At 43.3% G+C, this 22922-nt stretch overlaps 1 protein-coding gene across 8 annotated transcripts in view; it reads right to left on the bottom strand.

The window, feature by feature from the left end:
- Positions 1–22922, bottom strand: part of ATP7B (ATPase copper transporting beta) — a 163504-nt gene that overhangs the window by 85104 nt on the left and 55478 nt on the right. For 7 of the 8 annotated variants that reach the window (XM_073662627.1, XM_073662628.1, XM_073662630.1 and 4 more), the window contains one exon: positions 21628–21752. In XM_073662627.1, coding sequence (XP_073518728.1) covers positions 21628–21752 — 125 coding nt within the window. Of the gene's footprint in view, positions 1–13134; positions 13606–21627; positions 21753–22922 lie in introns of those variants that run through there. The other variant, XM_073662629.1, reaches the window with a different exon arrangement.

Below are 22922 nucleotides of genomic sequence, written 5' to 3'. Positions count from 1 at the left end.
AGGTCGTGGTCAAGCTTTGGCACGACCCCTCGCCACATCCACCAGGAAGGCACGCCACATAGGGTCAGGAAAGCCGGAGAGAGGTTTTGCCCCATAAGGCCCGAGGAAGCCGGACATAGGTGGGTCCCTGGTGAGGACGGTCAGTAGGAAGGAAGAGAGGGGAGCTCTGGACCACGCTCTGGAATCGCCTGGGAGTTGGCCGAGTCCCTGACCTGGTGGACGCAGCACGGCTCGGGTGGTCCTACTGTGCACAAGGATCTGATAAAGAACTGTGAGTAAAGCTTTTAAAACTGCACTTCCCGCCTCTGTGTTCCGGCCGTCACACCTGCACCCTCAGCACTGGGACACCCGCACCATCACTCCCATCATCATCTCTAACAGATCTGCCCTGAGGCCATACTCCTCCCGTGGGGAGTCATCTCATTCTCAGATGCACAAACAACACCGGCCTCAGCGGACTGCCGTGCAGCGGCGGTCCCGTGACCGCAATCCACGGGTGGCGTAGTCGAACATTCTAACATCTACTGCTAAAGACTGCCGCTCAGTTTGACTCCCTGGGCACGGACCGGGTCACCGCCACGAGACTACTACCCCTATCTGATCCGGCTCCGGGTAAGCCCCCGTGCGCGCGATGCCGCACGACACAGCAGGCCCAGGGGCGCGTCACCAACTCCAACCAAGAACTACACCTCCAACTCCTAAGCAGGCAGTAAGAACTTACACTGGCTAAGTTCCAGAGGCAAGCATATAAAGCAGAGGGGAGTGGCCAACACTAAACAGCTGAGACAATCCAAGTAGGAAAGCTCCAGGAGCTTCAACTGAACAGATTAACCCTTCCACTGCCAGCATGGAAAAAAACTGCACTGTTTAATAAGATGTTTCTTCTAACCAGTGCGGGAGTTCGTGAAACCAGACATCGCGATCTCCTGGCCCCTCTCTGTCGCGGTATCCCCGTGACACCCACACAACAACCTGTGTTTTACTCACCCTTCCCATGTCCAGCGATGAGCTTCTGCTGCTACTCGCGCAGTCTGTTATTGCTTGCAGTGCTGGCATGTCAACACTGCTGCAGCCAATCAGTGAGCTCAACAGCTTTGCCCGAGTTGACATCACAAGCCACTCAGAGCTGCAGCATTTCAAAGAAAAACATACCTGGCTGAGATCGAACAAACAGTGTCCAATACATGCTGCCCATGGATTGGGCAGCATGTATCAGATGTCAGGTTCACTCTAATAAAAATGTAATGCTTACAAATATACGTGGCAAACAGAAAAACTACTGCTCAGCTCACAAAAAAATAAAACCTCTTATAGGTTTACATAATAATAAAAAGTTATGGCTCTGAATCTGAAACGGTGGTAAAAGAAAAAAATGTTCTGGCCGCCTGAACAAGTGCACCAAAGTTTCCATCGGTAAAAGGAACAAATTACACGCTTTGCAGCACGTAGCTGCATCCTTCTTTTGTAGGATATGTTCACACATGGGGACATTAAGTGGTTCTTTGGTAAAATAAAATAGAGGCTATTTTTTAAACAAAGTTCTGTTCGCGTCTTGATAGATAAGGAGTATACAGGTGCATCTCACTAAATGAAAATATCATCAAGTTAATTTCAGTTCTTCAATACAAAAAGTGAAACTCATATATTATATAGAGTCATTACAAACAGAGTGGTCTATTTCATGTGTTTATTTCTGTTAATGTCGATGATTATGGATTACAGCCAATGAAAACACAAAAGTCATTATCTCAGTAAATTAGAATACTTTATAACAGCTTGAAAAATGTTTTTAAAATCCGAAATGTTGGCCTGCTGAAATGTATGTTCAGTAAATGCTCTCAATACTTGGTTGGGCTCCTTTTGCATCAATTACTGCATCAATGCGGTGTGGCATGGAGGCGATCAGCCTGTGGCACTGCTGAGGTGTTATGGAAGCCCAGGTTGCTTTGATAGCAGCCTTCAGCTCATCTGCATTGTTGGGTCTGGTGTCTCTCATCTTCCTCTTGACAATACCCCATAGATTCTCAATGGGATTAAAGTCAGGTGAGTTCGCTGGCCAATCAAGCACAGTGATACTGTTGTTTTTAAACCAGGTATTGGTACTTTTGGCAGTGTGGACAGGTGCCAAGTCCTGCTGGAGAATCAAATTTCCATCTCCAAAAAGCTTGACGGCAGAGGGAAGCATGAAGTGCTCTAAAATTTCCTGGTAGACTGCTGCGCTGACTTTGGTCTTGATAAAACACTGGACCTACACCAGCAGATGACATGACTCACCAAACCATCACTGATTGTGGAAACTTCACACTAGACCTCAAGCAGCTTGGATTGTGGCCTCTCCACTCTTCCTCCAGACTCTGGGACCCTGATTTCCAAATGAAATGCAAAATTTACTTTCATCTGAAAACAACACCTTGGACCACTGAGCATCAGTCCAGGTCTTTTTCTCCTTGGCTCAGGTAAGACTCTTCTAGCATTGTCTATTGGTCATGAGTGGCTTGGCACAAGGAATGCGACACTTGTAGCCCATATCCTGGATACGTCTGTGTGTGGTGGCTCTTGAAGCAATGACTCCAGCAGCAGTCCACTCCTTGTGAATCTCCCCCAAAATTTTGAATGGTCTTTTCTTAACAATCCTTTCAAAGCTGCGGCTATCCCGGTTGCTTGTGCACCTTTTTCTAAGACACTTTTTCCTTCCACTCAACTTTCCATTAATATGCTTGGATACAGCACTCTGTGAACAGCCAGTTTCTTTAGCAATGACCTTTTGTGGCTTACCCTCCTTGTGGAGTGTGTCAGTGACTGCCTTCTGGACATCTGTCAAGTCAGTAGTCTTTCTCATGATTGTGGATCCTACTGAAACAGACTAAGGGACCATTTTAAATGCATAGGAAGCCTTTGCAGGTGTTTTTTGACAATTATTCTAATTTACTGAGATAATGACCTTTGTGTTTTCATTGGCTGTAAGCCATAATCATCATCATTAACAGAAATAAACACTTGAAATAGATCACTCTGTTTGTAATGACGCTATATAAGGAGTTTCACATTTTGTATTGAAGAACTGAAATAAATTAACTTTTTGATGATATCCTAATTTAGTGAGATTTACCTGTATGTGTTAGTATTGTTTAGGTGTGTGTGTGTGCGCGCGCACATTCATAATATGTATTTGTATGCATGTAATACAAATAATGTGTATATGTATGTGTAATGTGTATTTTATATATTCTTGTGGGCATGTGTGTAGTATGTGTGTAATGTGTATATAGGAAAATCTCATCCACAACACTGGTACTGTTAGTACCTTACCCATGTGAATGTACCCTCACAGTTACATGACTTTTATGACTGTACACCACACAGTATTTGAGATTTATTCTTTTATTTAAATTGGCACCATATAAAATATGTTGCCGACCACAGGACTTTTGCTTGTGAAACACAAATAACCCAATGGACTTTATTGATTGCATGTCCTGTATGTGGAATGATAGCAACAAGAATTGAAGATTAAATGTGGATGATCATATGAGCTGTATTGATGGAGTGAGCGATTATTTCCTTTGGAGGACTCAAAATCCCTAGTCAAATACCATAGGTCTCTACTAAGGAATTGTGGGGTTTGTTTTTTTTAGCATTTATAACATGGTTATCCTTGACGTCAATCAGTTTAGATCAGTGTGAAGCCAAAATAAACACTGCACGAAAGCTAAATAAATCCTAGAAATGTCAAACTGCTGGAAATTTCATAAATTTTGTATAGTTTTGAGGGACGTATAGTATCATTATTTCCCATTCTAATGCTGACATTTCAACATAACAATGAAAAATGCAGAACACCATCTTTATACTCGTTGATTTTATAAATGAGGACATAATTTTAAAAAAATAAATAAATCTGGTCCTTAAAATGACAATATAAATACAGCCTCAGACTGTGAACAACACCTACAAAATTATACTGTGTCATCATTAATTTGTCAAAAAAGGGCCAAAATAGAGAAGCAGTGTTTGTGAAAAATTAAGTACACCCCTTGAATCCACTGCTTTAAGAACCACCTTTACCAGCAAAAACTTGAAGAAATAGCATTCTGTATGACCACCAGTCCCTCACATTGTTCCAGAGGAATTTTGGACAACTTCTCTTTAGGCTGTGTGCCCACGATGCGTTTAAGCTTTTCCGCAGCGGCACTTCCGCTGCAGAAACGCTTAAAAAAACGCTTGGTAGAAGGTCTGCCATGTTCCCCAATGATAATCTGCAGGGCGCAAAGTCAAAAGTTTACATACATTTCATTGGTATTTGGTACCATTGCCCTTAAACTGAATGACTTGGGTCAAACGTTTAAGATATCCTTTTACAAGCTTCTCGCAATAGTTGGTCAGAATTTGGGCCCATTCCTCCTGACAAATATGGAGTAACTGATCCAGGTTTGTAGGTCGCCTTGCTCGCACCTGCCTTTTCAGCTTCGCCCATACATTTTCAATAGGATTGAGATCAGGGCTTTGTGATGACCACTCCAAAACATGGACTTTGTTATCCTTAAGCCACTTTGTTACCATTTTGGCAGTATGCTTTGGGTCATTGTCCATTTGGAAGACCCATTTCCGCCCAAGCTTTAAACTTCCTGGCTGATGTCTTGAGATGTTGCTTCAGTATTGCCACATAATCTTCTTTTCTCATGATGTCACATGATGCCATCTAGTTTGTGAAGTGCACCAGTCCCTCCTGCAGCAAAACAACCCCACAACATGATGCTGCCACCCCTGTGTTTCACAGTTGGGATGGTGTTCTTCGGCTTCCAAGTTTCTCCCTTTTTCCTCCAAAATGTAACGATGGTCATTATGCCCAAAAAGTTAAATTTTAGTTTCATCTGAGCACAGGACATGTCTCCAAAAATTAAGGTCTTTGTTTCTGTGTGCATTTGCAAACATTAATCTGGCTTTTTTATGTTTCTTTCGGAGTAATGGCTTCTTCCTGGCAGAGTGGCCTTTCAGCCGATGTTGATACAGTACTCGTTTCACTGTGGATATTGACACAATCTTACCAGCTTCCACCATTATCTTCACAAGGTCTTTTGCTTTTGTCCTTGGGTTGATATGCACATGTCGGACCAAAGCACGTTCATCTCTGGGACACAGTACCCGTCTCCTTCCAGGGCGGTATGATGGCTGGACATTCCCATCTTGTTTGTACTTGCGTATAATTGTTTCTACAGATGAACGAGGCACCTTCATGTATCTTGAAATTGTACCCAAGGATCAGCCAGACTTGTGCAGGTCCACAATTCTCTTCCTGATATCTTAGCTGATTTCTTTAGACTTTCCCATGATGCTACACAAAGAAGCAGTGTGTTTCAGGTGTGCATTAAAATACATCCGCAGGTGTGTCTTTAATAAACATTAACTTTAATATAAGATTACTGATTTATTTTTTAGATCTAGATGCAATTAGGATTGTGCGCTCCCTTTTTCTTTGGTTGTTTTTCCACATACATTTTTTTGACCAATAAAATAGTTAATATATTGCACCATCACTTGACCTTTTTTTTCATTTTTTTCTTGTTTGGTCTTGCATAATGTTATTCATGTATAGTGTGTAGGGAAAATCTAGGATTAAGATTAGAGTATAAGATGTAGCATAGGACATAGGTATTAAGTTAGAATGGGAAAAATTCAGTTATGGACACACTAGCTATAGGAAGCATATTGCACAGGTTAGAATACAGTTAAATGTTTGGGGCCAGCCCAGCTTGGAAGGGAGAAGTGTTCATTAATAAGGGGAGCACTTTCTGTTTCTTGTCAGATAGAAATGGTTGAAGATTAGATTGTAAGTGAGGGAGAGTTAGCAGTGTTTAAGGCCAGAGGGCTGGAGGGCATGGAAAGTACGGACAGCTTTGGCAGCATGAGAACTTCGACTGTTTTCTGTGGATATTCCTGCAATTCCGGGGCCTATGGCCAGAATTAGGCACTGCAAAGTGTGCCTTATTCCCTTCCCACAAGTGGAAGTTGGATGGGAAGACACATTAGAGGCGGGACAGAACTCATGGGAGCTGCGAGCCCAGATGGAGTATCCCAGGGGCCACGGGAGCCATCAAGCAAAGGGATAGCTGAGGCCGAATGAACACAGAACATGGAAACGTACTGTGCTGTAACCATAGCTCCCAACTGATTATGGAGTCTTTGCTACGTTTCTTTTATGCGTTTTCCTCTTTGTTTGATGCAATTTTGGGGAAGATATGAAGCAGAGTTTAACGCTTTTTAACAGTGCAGAAAAGCTTTGATTCTTATTGTGGATTTTGGTGTGGATCCGGCAGAAAACAAAAAACACAGTATTTCTGCAACGTGTGAACACGGGCTTACAGCCACAAAACCAGATGTTGTATAGTTAAGCTACATAACGATGAGAAAGTTCTGCCGGCTCCGACTGTGAATGAAGGAACAAAAAAAAATCCACAATCCCAACTAGAGGTGAGCAGGGCGCACAGATGACGTCGCGCTGCCCTGGGTGATCAAAAGCCACTGGGGACACTGGATGGTTAGAGATTTGCGGCCTCCTGTCCAGCCGCCAGGTACCACCAACCTGGACGATGGACCAGAGACCCGGGAATCCATCCACTCATCTCTAGTCCCAACCGTCCCGGATACAGCGGACAGTCCTGGATTTGTGTCTACGCCCTGCAGTCTATGGAGTCTGCTGAATGCCCCTCGTTACCAGTGCCCCTCTGACAACTCCTCCTGGTGGGGGAGAAAGAAATAGTAAACGGGCGTGGATTGGGGTGTGGCCAGGGGCATGGCCAAAATTTGCACGTGCCGCATGATGTGTCCCTCTTTCTGTTCTTCAAAAGTTGGGAGGTATGCTGTAACATCAATTGAACATGGACTGCTAAGTAAAGTTGAACTGTTGGTTATGAAGCAAGTTTCCCCTGATTTATGTGTGGCTGTTCCTGGATCCGGAAACGTGGAGACAGTGGAGGCCTCTGGCCAAAATGTGAGTGTTATACGGTACACACAGCACAAGGGAAAGGAACACTATTTACCTGTAAGGTGTCAGGGTGTGGGACACACAGCAGCTCCTCGCTCATGAATACCACCCTGTTCACCTTATAAGTGGACTGCAAGGCGAGCGGTCAATATAAGTGGCAGTGTGTGCTTACAGCTGCCACTCACTGTGTACCGAAAGGTGACTGAAGAACATCCCTATAACAGAAAGCCATCGGTTCCCAGGAGGAATTAAGTAAATTTCCTACCACTAGCCTCTCCTTCATTAAGGCGGCCTGACAGCATAGTAATGGTATTAAACCTGCAGATTAACCCTATGTCTACTGGTTAATAGCCTTTGGGGACATTACAGGTTCCCTTTTAAAAAGTTCTTATCACTAGTGTGGGGCCTGCTCTTTTAAATCAATAAAAAAAAGTATGCAGCCCCAAACTGGTGATTTTTCTAAATATAAGTTATTTATAAGAGAGCCAAGAACACTCCCCAATGTCCCCTGAACGGGCCTGACTTTCTAGCAAAAGTGAGGCTCAACAACCAGGCTATGGGATCATGGGATTCAGGGCAGAATCCCACAACCCTCCATGATCAGTCTTGCAGTGAAAGCACAAGTTCTCACTCTTTGCTCTAACCCAGAGCTGCTGTATTTAAGCAGTGGCCAAATGGTAGTGGTTACCATTCGGGCACTGCTTGGTTACTGCAAAGATCACAGTTTAACTGCAAAATGGGCAGCAGAGGGTTGTGGGATCCTGCTCTACATCCTGGAATCCCACAGCTTGGAAGTTCAGGTCTGACTTTTGCTAGAAAATCAGGCCCTTTCGGGGGACATTAGGGAATGTTTTGCACACTTCAGTCAATAACTTCTATTTGAAAAAATCCCCAGTCTGGTGCTGTCAATTCTTTTATTAAAGAAAAATGGCAGCCCCAGATTTGTGATCGGTACTCTAACTGCTTTACCCCTGAGGGTGGTTTGTAAGTTAATGACCGGGCCAATTTTTTCAAATTTGACCACTGTCACTTTATGAGGTAATAGCTCTGGAACGCTTCAACGGATCCCGCTGATTCTGAGACTGTTTTTTCGTGACATATTGTACTTCATGATAGTGGTAAAATTTCTTCAATATCACTTGCGTTTATTTGTGAAAAAAATCTGAAGTTTGGCAAAAATGTTGAAAATGTCACAATTTTCAAAATTTTAATTTTTATGCCCTTAAATCAGAGAGATATATCACACAAAATAGTTAGTAAATAACATTTCCCATGTGTCTACTTTACATCAGCACAATTTTGGAACCAAAATTTTTTTTTATTAGGGAGCTATAAGGGTTAAAAATTGATCAGCGAGTTCTCATTTTTACAACAAAATTTACAAAACCATTTTTTTAGGGACCACATCACATTTGAAGTGACTTTGAGGGGTCATTATAACAGAAAATACCCAAAAGTGACACCATTCTAAAAACTGCACCCCTCAAGGTGCTCAAAATCACATTCAATAAATTTATTAACCCTTCAGGTGAGTCACAGGAATTTTTGGAAAGGGGAAGGAAAAAATGAACATTTAACTTTTTTCACAAAAATGTTACTTTAGACCCATTTTTTTTTTAATTTTTGCAGGGGTAACAGGAAAAAATAGACCCCAAAATTTGTTGTGCAATTTCCCCTGAGCACGCAGATACCCCATATGTGGGGAAAAAACACTGTTTGGGCGCACGGCAGGGCTCAGAAGGGAAGGAGCGCCATTTGACTTTTTGAATGTAAAATTTGCTTGAATAATTAGCGGACGCCATGTTGCGTTTGGAGAGCCCCTGATGTGCCTAAACAGTGAAAACCCCCCATAAGTGACACCATTTTAGAAACTAGACCCCTCAGGGAACTTGTCTAGATGTGTGGTGAGCACCTTGAACCCCCAGGTGCTTCACAGAAGTTTATAACATGGTGGCGTGAAAATAAAAGTTTCACATTTTTCCCACAAAAATGTTTTTTCAGCCCCCAGTTTTGCATTTTCATAAGGGTAACAGGAGAAAGTGCACCAAGCAACTTGTTGTGCAATCTCTCCTGAGCTAACAGATACCCCATATGTGGGGGAAAACCACTGCTTGGGTGTACGGCAGGGTTCGGAAGGGAAGGAGCGCCATTTGACTTTTTGAATGTAAAATTTGCTTGAATAATTAGCGGATGTACCCCTGATGTGTGTAAACTGTGGAAAACCCCCACAAGTGACACCATTTTGGAAACTAGACCCCTCAGGGAACTTTTCTAGATATCTAGATGAGTGGTGAGCACCCTTACCCCCCAGGTGCTTCACAGAAGTTTATAACATGGAGCCGTGAAAATAAAAAAAAAAAAAAAAACTTTTTCCACAAAAATGATCGAGTCCCCGCCCCGCATGTTTCACGGTTGTTAGACACCCCCAAAAAAAACATGCGGGGATCACTCGTGCATGGCAGGCGATCCAAGCAAAAAATTTTTTGGCCGCGAAGCATATGGGGTACTCGAGCATGTCACTCGAACACACGTGATACTCAGTGCATACCCGAGCACCCAATGCAAACTCAAGTAGCGAGCACTTGCACTCAACACTGGTCACCATATTGTCAACTTTTTTTTTTTTTCTTTACTTTTGAAAAAATCCCAACCCTAACCCCAATCCTAATACAACCCCAACCCTAACCCCAACCCTAACCCCAACCCTAACCTTAACCCTAGAATTTATTTTTTTACGCGGTTCCTCGTGCGGTATAAGTGATTAGACGACTTTATTCTTCGGGTCGGTGCGATTACAGCAATACCAGATTCAGATCGGGTTTTTATGATTGACAGCTGTCACACGCTAAAAGACACTTTTTTTTTTGCAAAGACTAGTTTTTGCATCGCCATATTTTGAGAGCTATAATTTTTCCATATTTTGGCCGAGAGTCATGCGATGGCTTGTTTTCTGAGGGACGCTTTCTATTCCGATTTTTGTAAGGCAGAATAAACAAAGACCAGCAATTCCGGCATTGGTTTTTTTTTTTTTTTTTATGCCACTCCGCATGTGGTAAAATTGATAAGGCAGCTTTATTCTTCAGGTCAGTACGTTTACAGCCGTACCGTATTTACATTTTTTTTATGTTTTGGCGCTTTTACACAATAAAAACTATTTTCTAGAACAAAAAAAATATTTTTTTATCGCTTTATTCTGAGAGCTATAACTTTTTTATTTTTCGGATGATGGAGCTGTATGGCAGCTTGTTTTTTGCAGGAAAAGATTACGTTTTCAGCGGTACCATTTTTATTTACATTCGTCTTTTTCATCGCGTGTTATTCCATTTTTTGTTTGGCAGTATGATAAAGCATTTGATTTTTGCTTCGCTTTTTATTTATTTATTTTACAGTGTTCACTAAAGGGGTTAACTAGTGGGACAGTTTTATAGGTCCGGTTGTTCCGGACGCGGCGATACCAAATATGGGTACTTTTATTGGTTTATTTTTTTTCATAATAAATAAATATTATGGGTACAATATATTTTTATTTTTGGGGGATTATTTTTTTTCTTTTTTTTTTTTTTACATTTTTTTTCACTTTCCTACCCTTTTTTTTACTTTTACACATTGTCCCACTATGGGACTTTCACTTTTTGAAAGCAGTAGCTCCCTATGCCATGCAGCCTGTCAGCGCTGCTCATAGGGAGACATTACTTTGGTCATGCACTGCGCATTATCAAAGTAACGTCCTGCCTCCTGGTGACCCGGATGTTGTCATGACGACATCGGGTCGTCATGACAACATCCGGGAGCCGCCTCAGACTTCGCTGGAGGCCGGAGAGGAGGTGAGTACTAGCTCTTACCTCCCCCCCTTGCTCCCGTAATGTTGCGATCGACTTCAATCACAGCATTGCGGTGGTTAATGAGCAGGGAGCGGTGCGGGATCACTCCCTGCACATAGCACCGGGTGTCAGCTGACCCGCTTGTGTGCGGGCGCGATCGCATTATGCGTAATAGTACGTAGCCGGTCCATAAGTCTCAGGGCACAGCTACATACTATTACTGACAAGGTCAGAAAGGGGTTAAGATCATTGAGGAAGGGGGGCATTTGTTAATACACAACTCTCAAGGTTCTGCAACAGCATTTCAATTGGGTTTGAGGTCTTAACATTGACTGGGTTATTGCAACACCTTGATTCTTTTCTTTCATTGTCAGGCATTCTGATGTCAAATTTGCCAGTGTCCCTGGGATCATTGTCCTCTTGCATGACCCAGTTTTGGCTAAACTTTAGATTTTGGATAGATGGCCTAAGATTTGGCTCTAGAATACATTGGTACACAGAGGAGTTCATGGTCAACTTGAAAACTGCAAGGTGCCCAAGTCCTGTGGCTGAAAAACACCTGAAATCATCACCCCTCCACCACTGTGCTTGATAATTGGTATAAGGCGTTGTGCTTATATGCCGTGTTTGGTTTTCATCAAACGTGGTGCAGGGCATTATGGACAAACATCCCAACTTTGGTCTCATCTGTCAAAAGACATTGTTCCAGAAGTCTTGTGGTTTGCTCAGATGTAACTTTGCAAACCTTAGCTATGCTGCCATATTCTTCATAGAAAGAAGAGTCTTTCTCCTGGCAACCCTTCCAAAAAAGCCATGCTTATTCAGTCTTTTCTAATTGTTGTCACAAGAGCAGCGTGGGGGATAGTCTGATCAGTGAAGCTAGCTGGCAAAGGGTGGTAGGGAAGCTGTATCAAAACAAGGAGGTCCAGAACATGAGCAGAAGTGTCAGACAGGTGGATAGTCAGAAAAAAAGGAAGATGTCAGACAACAAGCAACTATTATCAGGACAATTCAGGAACTTTTATATCCAACAGCTCAACCCAAGGTTACCCGCAGAAAACTAAAGACAGAAGTTAACCCTCGAGCTCCCAGCCAGGATGACACCACAAGTCCCTGGGAATTGCACATGACCACTTCGTAGATGCTCCATATTACCTGCCACATAGGCACGACACTGTCCAGTGACAAAAGCAGAAACAGAGGGGATGGGTACCAATGCAAATGTCACAATTATACATGTAAAGTCATGAAGTTGAACATTTAACAAGCTAACTGAGGCATTTAGAGCCAGAGCTCTAGCTCTTGGGTCTTTTGCAATTTCTTTGAGCATTGCAAGGTCTGAACTTGGGGTGAATTTGCTGGGACATCCACTTTTGGAAAGATTGTTGACTGCTTTGAATGTTTACCACTTGTGAATACTCTTTCTCACAGTATAATAATGCAGGGTTCCCCAACTCCAGTCCTCAAGGCCCACCAACAGGTCATGTTTTCAGGATTTCCTTAGTATTGCACAGGTGATAATTCCATCATCAGCACAGGCAATAGTTACATCACCTGTGCAATACTAAGGAAATCCTGAAAACATGACCTGTTGGTGGGCCTTGAGGACTGGAGTTGGGGAACCCTGTAATAATGGACTCCAAACTGTTTGGAAATGGTCTTATAGCCCCCTTCCTAAATGGATTGGCAGCAACAATTACTTCACCAAGATCAATGCTGATATCTTCCCTCCTTGGCATTGTGTTACCAAACGCCTGAAAACTGACAAAACTTCTACAATTGTAGAGGTGATCACATTTGCTGATGAACTATTAAATCAATGGCATTTGATAAGCAGCACCTGGTTGCTACTTATCCTCTTAATTCCTATAAGAGCAGTAAGGGTGTACTTATATTTTCAATATTCAACTTCTGCATTTTGGCTTCGTATTTGTTAAATAAATAATGAGATGTGCTGTTGATCTGAGGTTGTATTTACCTAATTTTAAGGCCTTCTATGGACCTTATGTGTATTTTATGTAAAGTCATAAAATTCAAAGAGAGTATACTTAGCTTGCTATTCTCATGACAATTTAGGTCATTTACACATGATAAAAAAAAAAGAAACCTATATCCAACATTCCGAAACGAAACAAATTATACAAGGTTTTATGACTGTTTTATATATTATTTTATTAATTTGTGTTTAAGAAATTAACTAATTTGTTTCACAGCTTGAGTTTTTAGCACTTGCTCAAGTCTTTGAAACTGTAGCCAGAAATGTTATGAGTTTAGGAAAATTCAATAAGAAAAGAAAAATACATGTAACATCAGATATCTAAGCCCACTGACCTCTTCCTTGGGGTCCCCAGGATCTCCGGTCATTATTCCCGATTGATCCCTTTTCTTGTAAGCATCCAGAGAGTTGGGACTTATATGCGGAGTAATATCATGAGACTTCCTCTGGTCGGTCAGAGCTAGATTATTATCCATACTTTTAACACTTTCTTCCTTTCCGTTGATGTTAAAAATGTGCTTTGCCAAAATCATATTGAAATTAATCTTACAAGGCTAGCAAAATTAATACAAAACTATGACATCCAATATATAATCCATATAAAAGAGATGCAGCAATGAGCAATATGCTGGGTTTTATAAGCAGCAACGGTCTGCACTCAGCTTCGTCCACATTCATAACATTCAAGTCTCTTCCTATGAATTACCATTCTTGTTACTGTGAGATATTAGACTGAGCTGTGTCTCTGCACACAGCCCTGCGACTGAGTACAAGAGGGCCGTCCCTCTCATACAGATCACATAGCAGCTGACCGGAGTGTACACAATGTGATGGCTGCATTTCACGCTCCACCCCTCTGCAAAATCACTGCTTTTATATTTTAACTAGATGGTGGCCCGATTCTAATGCATCGGGTATTCTAGAATATGTATGCGGCCGACGGGGCGCAATTAGCAGAGCGGTGTTTAAATTTTGCGCCAAAATCGCTGATTGGTCGCGTTCGGCAACCGCGACCAATCAGCAAAGCGGTGTTTAAATTTGGTGGCAATATTGGTGATTGGTCGCGGCCGATATTTAAATTTGGCGCCGAAATCGGTGATTGGTCGCGGGCAGCGCCAGCGACCAATCAGCGTTTTTTAACACAAATGTCCGGACCTTTGTAACACCATGCAGATACTGTGGGGACATCAGCGGCTAGGGTGTGAAGGGAGGACCGGGGAGCGGTGCTGCGGGTCCGGATACTTCTGCTCCGAGCGCCCGCTCATGTCCCGGGTTCTCGGAGCGGAAGTATCCGCACAGGCAGCGCCGCTGACATCCATGCGGCTAGGGCGTGAAGGGAGGACTGGGGAGCGGCGCTGTGGGTCCAATTGGTCGCAGCCGCTATTTAAATGTGCCGCACAAATCGTTGATTGGTCGCGGACTTGGCCCGCGACCAATGACTGATCTTGCGGCCAAAGTTAAACACTACTGTGCTGATTGGTCGCGGACGCTGCCCGCGACCAATCACCGATTTGGGCGCCAAATTTAAATATCGGCCGCGACCAATCACCGATCTTGGCTCCACATTTAAACACCGCTGTGCTGATTGGTCGCGGCCGATATTTAAATTTGGCGCCCAAATAGGTGATTGGTCGCGGGCAGCGCCAGCGACCAATCAGCGATTTTTAACACAAATGTCCGGACCTTTGTAACACCATGCGGATACTGTGGGGACATCAGCGGCTAGGGTGTGAAGGGAGGACCGGGGAGCGGCGCTGCGGGTCGGGATACTTCTGCTGCGAGCGCCCGCTCATGTCCCTGGTTCTTGAAGCGGAAGTATCCGGACAGGCAGCGGCGCTGACATCCAATTGGTCGCGGACGCTATTTAAAATTGCCGCACAAAATCGGTGATTGGTCGCTGTCTTGACCCGCGACCAATGACTGATCTTGGCGCCAAAGTTAAACACTATTGTGCTGATTGGTCGCGGACGCTGACCGCGACCAATCACCGATTTGGGCACCAAATTTAAATATCGGCCGTGACCAATCACCGATTTGGGCGCCAAATTTAAATATCGGCCGCGACCAATCACCGATCTTGGCTCCATATTTAAACACCGCTGTGGTGATTGGTCGCGGCCGATATTTAAATTTGGCGCCCAAATCGGTGATTGGTCGCGGGCAGCGTCGGCGACCAATCAGCACAATAGTGTTTAAGTTTTGCGCTAAGATCAGTGATTGGTCGGGTCCGAAGACCGCGACCAATCATCGAATTGTCTTGGTGAGGACCGGGGAGCGGCGCTGCCTGTGCGGATACTTCCACTGCGAGAACCCGGGACATAGCGGGCGCTCGCAGCAGAAGTATCCCGACCCGCAGCGCCGCTCCCCGGTCCTCCCTTCCGCATGGAGGTCAGCGGCGCCGGCGGTCCTTCCGCTGCTACCGGCCCGGAAGATGAGCGCCTCGCGCCGCTCATCTCCCGGCTGCATCTCCGTCCCGCAGATGGGTCCGGCGGTCGGGTTCCTTCTGCTGTTGCCGGCCGGGAGATGAGCGCCTCGCGCCGGTCATCTCCCGGCTGCATCGCCGCTCAGCTCCGTCCCGCAGATGAGCCGCTAACGGCCGCCATCTTTTTTTAGAAATCTCCCGGCGCTGATTGGCCGCTGCCGGACCAATGAGCGACGCGGGATTTCCTGGACAGACAGACACACAGACAGACAGACAGACAGGATAAGACGATTATATATATAGATATTGGGCTCAGTTACTATATCTGGAGGAAAGTAATCACATGATACTACATTAATCCTTTAAGGACCCGGACATTTTTCCAGCTCTCCAGCTTTCCTCCCATTGGTTCAATAACTTTTTTAATGTTCTGTTGACAGCCATATGAGATCTTGTTGTTTTGAGGGACGAGTAGTAGTTTTGAATGACTTTTTGGAAATGTCACTGTTCACGAAAACCTTGAAACCAGTGATCACAATATCATTTACATAGTTACGTAGGTTAAATAAAGACCTAGGTCCATCAAATTTAACCTTCCGCCCCCAATTGTACATTTTGTCTAATTTAACTGTAACCTACAATGTTATGTATATCGAGGAAATCATCCAGCCCATGTATAAAAGCTGTTATAGTGTCTGCCATTATAGTGCAACACAAAGGGAAGAGGGAAAGGGAGCCCAGACATTAGGGAAAGGGGGAAGTGGAGACCTCCTAGACTGAGCTAATATCACCCTGTCTCCACTAACGTCCCTATATTGGTTCTTCACCAATCTCCGCACGTGAACCTGGCCCTGTCTTTCCCTGGCGTTACCCCATGGCTAGGGAAGGGAGGACGATGAGCACCAGTCGATCCCCACTGACAACTAAAAACAACAAGGGGGAACAAACAAGGGAAGATAGCTTAGCTTTAGTCAACGTCAGAGAGATGAACACCCATCCTCATAGCTCCAGAGAGGAAGAAGTAATGCACTTGCTCCGAGCCTTCACAAGGGGTAATGAGAGTATCGCCGGCACCTCCCTCTAGTATACAGCAGGTATTTATACACCCAGGCCAGGGTGTTAATTAGCCAGAGAAAGGTAGCTGCTGGGTCCTAGAGAGACAGCCTCTATGAAGGTGTCTGTAATGCCAAAAGTAGAGATCTCCTGCAACCAACTGCAGGGCAACTGTCACTTCTGACACACCCGTGACAGAACCCTTTCCTATTTAGGTGTGGAAATCACCTTACTTCCACCTGTAAAGAGTGCCCCCTGGTCCCTAGTATGGTCTTTGGAAGGAATGTGCTAGTCCTTAGTACTAACCACATATTTATACATGTAAATGAGATCTCCTCTGAGGCGTCTTTTTTCTAAGCTAAACAAGCTCAACTTTTCAAACTTCTCATCACATGAGAGGCCTTCCATCCCTTGTAATAATCTAGTTGCTGCCTTTGAACTGACTAACTTCTGAATATCCTTTTTAAAATGTGGAGCCCAAAACTGGAGCCCATATTCCAGATGTGGCCTCACCAATGATTTATAAAGTGGTAACAATACGTTGGGATCGCGTGATTTTATTTCTCTTTTTATACATCCTAAAATCTTGTTTGCTTTTGCGGCTGCTGCCTGACATTGAGTACTGCTGCTCAGCTTACTTGTAAGCAGAATACCCAAGTCCTTCTCCCCTTCTGTAGTCCCAAGTATATTCCCATTTAATGTATATACAGCAATAGGATTACTCCGTCCTAGGTGCATTACTCTACATTTATCTACATTAAACCTCATCTGCCAAGTGTTTGCCCATTCAATCATCTTATCCAGATCGTTCTGCAATATCGTAATGTCAAGATCAGATTTTAATATCCTACATAGTTTGGTGTCGTCAGCAAAGACTGACAATTTACTCTCAATCCCATCCCCAAGGTCATTAATAAAGAGGTTAAAAAGTATCGGTCCAAGCACAGATCCCTGCAGTCCCCACTGCTGACTATATTCCATTTAGAAAATGTACCATTTATGACGACTCTTTGTTTCCTGTCATTTAGTCAGTTACTTACCCATCTGCATATAGTTCCCCATCTTGCTAAAACTGGAAAAACATTATTTGGGAAAATATACTTTTAAATTTTTGTAATTTTTTTGTTTTGAGATCTGCACTCCAAGACATTGACTGGGAGCAGCTACTGTCAGATAGTGATACAAATGATAAATGGGAAAGCATTGCATCTACACTGCCTTCCAAATAATTATGCAAATTGGATTTAAAGGGGTATTCCCATGTCCAAGATCCTATCTCAATATGTAGTAAGTATAACAATATTATTTGCAAATAACTACCTGTTTGCTGCTTTGTAATGGTATTTTATATTGAATTGGAGATATTTGCAAATAATAATAATAATAGCAAATATCTCCAATTAGAAATGTAGTATAGTTCTTCTGATTCGCTATGTCGCTAACCCCATGTGCAGGGCATTGCAGTAGCTTAGGAATCCATGGTTACGACCACTCATATAGTGACAGTTAGTTAGTGGCCATAATCATGGATACCTAAGCTACTGCAATGCCCTGCACATGGGGTTAGCGACATAGCGAATCAGAAGAACTATACTACATTTCTAATTGGAGATATTTGCTATTATTATTATTATTTGCAAATATCTCCAATTTGATATAAAATACCATTACAAAGCAGCAAACAGGTAATTGAAGCTGCTGGTGCCTCTAGAGTCCTGAGAACCTCAATATGTATAATCCTCCTATTACGGGGATACCGCTGCAGAGAGGAGCCAAAAAAATTGCGGTGTCTGGTTACATGAACTCATGCACGGATTAGAACGGCTTCACCATCCTATTAAACAGTGCAAGTTTTCCTTGCTCTGTCATTGCAAGTGTTAATCAGTTCAGTTGATCTCCTGGAGCTCTCCATCCTCAATTGTTTCAGCTGTTCCTGTTGGCCACTCCCTCCTGGTATATATGCTCGCCACTGACATTTGGTAGTTGCCTGTGATAGTTACCACTACCTAGTTTGGAGTTGAAAGAGAAGTTCAGTATTTGGAGTAGGCGGTTTTTCAGGAGATTTCTGCGTGGAGTTGGTTTGCGTGTTTATCCTTATCCTCTCCCATTTGGTTTGTGCCTCCTATTCCTCCCTTGTTTCCCATTCTGTGGTTTTGTGACTGTATTTGTATGATTGTAGTTTTCTTCTATTTTTTGTCTGTTTACCCCTGTCTGTCTGGTTAGTGTTTTCAACACACTTAGGCCTCACACCTCCTTGGGTGGAGGAGGGAAAAGATAAGAGTTAAGATAAGAGCATAGCAAGGTATGAGACCCCAGAGTCTCCATCATCCAGGGTAATCCAGGGGACAGGCATAGCCTATGATGCCCCTAGTTCAAGCAATCGGATAGGTGCCCACAGTCCTTTGTGACACCTCCAGAGGCTTCAGTTGTGCATAAACCTACTATTTTGCCACCTCTAAACAGTGCTCACAAGCAGAAATAGTTGCAGTTGGCCCAGACATACAGAAAGACTAATTTTAAAACAGTCTCGATAACTGATGAGTGCCATGCAAACCTGAATGGTCAAGATGGCTGGAGTAGTGGATGGTTGGTGGACGGCCACCATGTCCCAACAAGGCTGCGACGTCAGCAAGGAGGTGGTAGAGTTATGTTTGGGCCGGAATCATAGAGAGCTGGATGGTCTCTTTAGAGTCCTTGAAGGTGTGAAAATGACCTCAGAAAAGTATATATTAGAGTTTCTGACTGATCACTTTCTTCCATGATACAAAAAGAATTGTGCCATCCATAGCAAATTCATCTTCATGCATGACCATGCTCCATCTCATGTTGCAAAAGATACCTCTGACTCATTGCCACTTGTCGTCTGACAACTGTGAAACATGTAGGGCAGGGACTACAGCATGTCACTCGAGCACCCGCGATACATGGTGCATACCTGAGTACCTGATGCAAACTCAAGACTAATGACAACTTATTCAATATGATGACCTAATATTATCAAATTTGGTGTCGTACCTCTGGGTTCAAAATGTTCACTATACCCCTTGATAAAAATCCTTGAGTTATCTAGTTTCCAAAATGGTGTCACTTGTTGGTGGTTTCCACTGTTTAGGCACATCAGGGGCTCTTCAAACGCGACATGGCATCCGCTCTTGATTCAAGCCAATTTTGGGTTCAAAAATTCACACAGTGCTCCTTCCCTTCTGAACCCTGACGTGCACCCAAACAGTGTGTTTTTCCCCACATATGTGGTATCGGCGTAATCAAGAGAAATTGCAAAACAGTTTTTGGGGTACATTTTCTCCTCTTACCCTTGTGAAAATAAAAAATTTGAGGCTAAAAGATAATTTTTGTGGAAAAAGTGGTGCACGTTTCTATTATACTTTTCCACTGAATGTTCCACTCCTGCTTTTGGCTTACAAATAATGATGTAAAATACTGAACGTGACCTAAGGGTTTCCAGCTACTCCAGATCCACAGGTTGGCACATCCAACATAAAGTTTGAGTATACCAAAAAGTCCACTAAATGACATATGAGGGTATCAGTGAGATTTATTATCATTTATTATACGAAACGCGTTGATAATAAACCGCGCTGTTACCCTCATATGTCGTTTATTGGATTACTTTTGTAATTATTTATTTTACCATACATTATGCATCTTTTATACATTAAGAGGTAACCTTCTTTACTGTATGAGCATATAGAGTTATGTTGGCCTCCTCTGCTTCTTTGTGGTACAACTAATGGTAATACAATACATTTTGTGAATTAAAAGTAAATGTTTGGAAGGGAATTTTCTATTACACAGGAGAATGCAAAGAGAAAATAAATTCCCTAAGAATGATCAAACCTGCACCATCTAAAAAACAGACTCATTATTTTCTATAATTTCATAAATGGAGACAAGAGAGAAGCTATTGGAAGAGGTTCTCCGCATCCGCATAAAGTTTCACTGCTCCTCTCTTCCTTCTGAGAACTGGATTTTATAGATAGAGCTGGGCAGAGAAGGAGACAACTTTCCAACAACTTGTGGATTTGCTCGTGTAGGAAGAATTTGTGGAATATCAAAAAGGGAGTCCTTCAGCACAAATGACTGTTCAAACCAAGCATTGGCGCTCGGTGCACTTTTGGTGTGGCTTCAAGTTCAGTTCACCTTTCCACCTTCACCCTTCTCTGGCTCCGGTAAAATCAGAGCTGTTAATCAAAGAAGAGGAGGGCAGAGATAGATGCAAAACAAGTAGGTCGGTTGGTGCAGTGAACTGTTCAGCTACAGCAAGGGTGCACAAAATGCCTGTGCTTGGTTTGAACAGTCATTTTGTACTGAAAGACTGACACGTGGAGGTAGACATTATTTAGTTGGTGTATTTACATTACATAGTGTGACAGAGTCACTGGTGATATATGTGAGGAGATATGTTTCACTGCGGCTACTAGGTTCAGTGAACTAAACCTACAAATTTCCTCCAGTATGTTATGTCTTGGGGATTAAACCACCATTTTCAAAGGGAGTGTTTTTTTGTGAATGACATTGTGAAGGGCGGGAGGTCATTCACCATATCTCCACCTCAAGGGTGTGGCTGGACAAGTTAAATGCTCAGTCACTGTTTTTTTTTTCTCTGGTGTGTGGAAGCCAGAGAGCTCCACAGAAGGACTTTTGTTGGAAGTTTCACCGTTGTGCTACCTGGAACGGGAGAAACCCAGCTCACCTATGGACTGAACTATACTTTATCTTTTTGTTTTTCATTATCCCGAAGAGGACGTGTTTATTTTTTGGAACCCTGCTGAGGTTTATGCCATAAATCAAGAAACCTGCAGGAAGTTAACCCAAGACGTGTTTCCTGTGTCTGCCTCTGCGAGAGCAGAGCAAGTCGCTTTACCACAATAGTTACAGAATAAATTAAAAAGAGTAGCAAAAAAGGTCTAAGATCTAGCTCTGAAGACATCTCGTTTTGTGTGCTCTGATCCTCGTATGCAGTCTACAGCTTCATTCTCTCAGCAGGCTGGTCACAATTACTAGAGTAGACCAATTATAGTTTTTAGAATGGAAAGTCATATCTACTGCCAACTATGTTAAAATAGGATGGTTATGGCTTGTTCAATGAAGGTGCCTATTTACATTAGCCAGAACTGAAGTGAACCTATTGATTTTGGCAGGAATGGTTGACCATCTGAAGCTACTTTTCAACCTCTTGGGTCTCATGTATACTGATGTAATCTATTGCTGTACAATATCCTGCACTACTAGTAAAACATGAGATAATAGAACATGAATGTTAGTACATGGACTAGTAGAATGAAGGGGAAAAATAATGATTAGCTATATCGGTGTTTTATTATTTCTCTCTTACCTTGCTGGTATAATGGTGAGATATACTGGATTGATGGGCATTTTCATCTTCCGTAGTGTCAAGTAATCGCACTTCTTCCTCCTCATCCTCCTCTTTCAGAAAGGTCTTTTGAGACATCATCTTTGCTGTAAGACAAGAGACTATCATCATCATCATCTCCTATGAGTAGGATTTGCGTACTACAAAAACTGCATAAGCTAATAAGCTAATCATCCATTGCCAACCATAAAGTGCAGGTGAACCTGCCAATTGATGTTCAATTCCCTCGAAGCACCACTACAGGATAAGCATTACAATTATTATCAGTGGGTTCTCCAGTTCTCCATGTAACCCACAAATGTCAGATGCTTGAGACTGATGCGCTTTGAAGCCACTCTCTGCTAAAGCGAATTGATGGAGGCTATGAATAAGGGGCTCCCTGCTAAGGAATAAAGGTTCTCCTTAAATGGGTTGTCCACTACTTTCAGTATTTGTCCATTCTATTTTTATGATGAAAATAAGTATCATTGTAAATACCTTGTATTGCAGTTACTGCCTGTTAGCGGCGCTATCGCTGGCTGCTCACATGCATCAAGTGACCCTCCGCTGATGTCACGTCCAGTGAGGCATGACATCAGTGACGCGGTCCCTGTGGTGAATGCTGGGTTGTGGGCGGGGTTACCCCACGCGTCACACCTAGCATCCACCGCGCGCTTTCCCAATGAATGAGTAGAGGGAGAGTGCGCGGTGGAGGCCGGGTGTGCCGCAAAGGGAAACCCCGCCCACAGCCCAGCATCCACTGTGGAACGCAGAAGAGAGAACCCCGGCTGCCGCCGGAACTTGACGTGACATCAGCGGATGTCAAGTCAGTTGCAGCCTGGGGGTCAAGTGATGCCTGTGAGCGGCCAGCGATAGCGCCGCTCACAGGCAGTAACTGCAAAGCAAGGTATTTACAAAGATACTTATTTTCAACATAAAAATAGAAATGCCAATTATTAATAGTAGTGGACAGCCCCTTTAAGAAGAGCACCAAAATGGCATGGGTAGACATATAGGCCAAGCAATGCTCCCTGAGAGAGAACATGTGCAAATGGCCTCATCACAGAGGAAGAGAACATGATTTCTAGTGCCACCTATTAAAAGTAGCAATCCAAGAAGTTAACCCCTTCGCGACCTTGGGATTTTCCGTTTTTGCATTTTCGTTTTTTGCTCCCCTTGTTCACAGAGCCATAGCATTTTTATTTTTTGGTCAATATGGCCATGTGAGGGCTTATTTTTTGCAGGACAAGTTGTACTTTTAAACGCCATTACTAGTT

This window comes from Phyllobates terribilis, unplaced genomic scaffold (genome assembly GCF_046119375.1).
Source record: "Phyllobates terribilis strain yellow unplaced genomic scaffold, ASM4611937v1 Scaffold_2__4_contigs__length_985480577, whole genome shotgun sequence".
Lineage (NCBI taxonomy): Eukaryota > Metazoa > Chordata > Amphibia > Anura > Dendrobatidae > Phyllobates > Phyllobates terribilis.
The sequence above is the reverse complement of the archived record's forward strand: the minus strand, read 5'-3'. Positions and strand labels throughout refer to the sequence as shown.